General features: G+C 37.2%; 1 protein-coding gene across 1 annotated transcript in view; it reads left to right on the forward strand.

Annotated features, from left to right (window-relative positions):
• Positions 1-2,084, forward strand: part of NIPBL (Nipped-B homolog (Drosophila)) — a 251,156-nt gene that overhangs the window by 198,994 nt on the left and 50,078 nt on the right. Inside the window, exons 28-29 of the mRNA XM_006889575.1 lie at positions 328-426; positions 517-663. Of these exons, the coding sequence (XP_006889637.1) occupies positions 328-426; positions 517-663 (246 nt within the window). The remainder of the gene's footprint in view (positions 1-327; positions 427-516; positions 664-2,084) is intronic.

The raw sequence follows: 2,084 nt of genomic DNA on the forward strand, positions 1-2,084 counted from the left end.
TTACACTCCCACCAACAGTGAATAAGGGTTCCAGTTTCTCCACAACCTCACCAGCATTTGTTGCTTGCTGTTCTGTTAAATTTTGCTCTTTTGACTGGGGTGAGATGATATCTCATAGTTGTTTTAAACTCCATAGTTTTCAGTTACCTTACCATGTTTACTGACTTCTAAGTTAAAACTCTGAATTAAAAGATAATAAATGATCTAATCATTAAAAGTTAAGCAGTGATAAATAATAGATTTCTTGTCCCTTTTTTGCGTGTTTTATGTCAGACCTTGTTGCCTGTGTGTATTCTGAAATTTGTGAAAATATTGTTTACTTGACAGATCCTACGAGTTCTTGGTGAAAATGCAATTGCCGTTCGAACAAAAGCCATGAAGTGTTTATCTGAGGTTGTTGCTGTAGACCCCAGTATTCTAGCACGGGTAAAGAGAACGATTCTTGTACTTTTTGTTGAAATCAAAATATTAGCTCTACTTAAGATAAACCATTTTCCTTTCTACATTGTTCTTTAGCTTGATATGCAACGAGGTGTTCACGGACGATTAATGGATAATTCCACTAGCGTACGAGAAGCAGCAGTAGAATTACTAGGGCGGTTTGTCCTTTGTCGACCTCAGCTTGCTGAACAGTATTATGATATGCTGATTGAAAGAATATTGGTATGTATGTTTGTTTTGTCACTTTTACAGTGATTCTTGAATATAATTTTAACCTCCTAGCTAAACTAAATGCAGTTGTGTCAGAACTGATTCATGTCTGACCCTCTAGCAGATTTTAAGAGATGGTAAATTGCACAGGTGGAGATTGCCCATCTTTCTCATATGAAGCAGCTGGTGGATTCAAACAACGTAGCTTTGTTTGGCAGCCCAGTTGCTTACCACTAAGCCACAAGAGCTCCCTCAAACTAAATGTAACAGTTACATATCTCTATTGCCTAAACAGTGAAATAAAAGAAGACGTTTAGGAGGAAGAATGTTTAAGGTAACAAGAGAAATCTTTACCAAATATTGAACTGCTTTTTCAGTTTTTCAGCATGTTTACACTGAATAAATTCTAGGAATTAAATGGCAAACAAAAAATTGTTTCAGTGAGAGGTGAATACAGAACTTTCATTTCTGAGAATAATTTAAGATCTTCAGGTCTTTTATATATATCTATTTGTATCTTCTGAAAGCTAGAGTTTTATTGCCTATATTATGAGAAGCTCAGATTCTATTTCTTCTGGTATTCCCTGCTTTCAGCTAAGATCCATCTAACGTCAGCTATAATATCCCAGTACCATGATCCCTTCTAAACCCAGCCTAGACTTCTGGCAATTCTCTGCTGATGTGCCGTTCTAGTCATTTTTGGATAATCTTCAGTAGAATGTTGCTTGCATGTGAAATCAGTGATACTGTTCGGTAGTTTCCACACTCTGCTGGGTCACCCTTCTTTGGAATGGGAACAAATACAGATCTCTTCCAGTCAGTTGGCCAAGTGGTTGTTGTCCAGATTTCTTGGCACAACTTGGTGAGCACATCAGGGCAACATCTGTTAGCTGAAATACGTCAGTTGGTATACCATCTATTCCTGGGGCCTTAATTTTTGCTGTTTCCTTCAAAGCAGCTTCAACTTCCTTCCTCACCATAGGCTCTTGCTCATATGTTGTTTCATTAAATTCTTCTGTATGTGCCAATTCCTTTTGATAAAATGACTCAGTATATTCCTTCCATTTTCTTTTAATACTTCCTGGATCATATAATATTCTGCCTAAAGCACCCTTGATTATAGCAACTCTAGGTTTTAATTTGTTCTTCAGTTCCTTGAGCTTAAGAAATGCTGAACAAGTTCGGCTCTTTTGATTTTCGGACTCTAGCTCCTCGCACATTTCATTGTAATATTTTGCTTTGTCATGCTGAGCTGTCTTTTTGAATCTTCTGTTCAGCTCCTTAGTATCTTGAATTCTTCCTTGTGCTTTGGCTTCTCTACACTCCAGTGCAATTGTCAGAGTTTCTTCTGACATCCATTTTGGTCTTTTCTTCCTCTTCTGTCTTTGTAATGACTGTTTGCACTCTTCCTGGATGATACATTTGACCATTTG

This window comes from Elephantulus edwardii, unplaced genomic scaffold, assembly GCF_000299155.1.
Source record: "Elephantulus edwardii isolate Elephantulus edwardi_28Jun2011 unplaced genomic scaffold, EleEdw1.0 scaffold00079, whole genome shotgun sequence".
Classification (NCBI taxonomy): domain Eukaryota; kingdom Metazoa; phylum Chordata; class Mammalia; order Macroscelidea; family Macroscelididae; genus Elephantulus; species Elephantulus edwardii.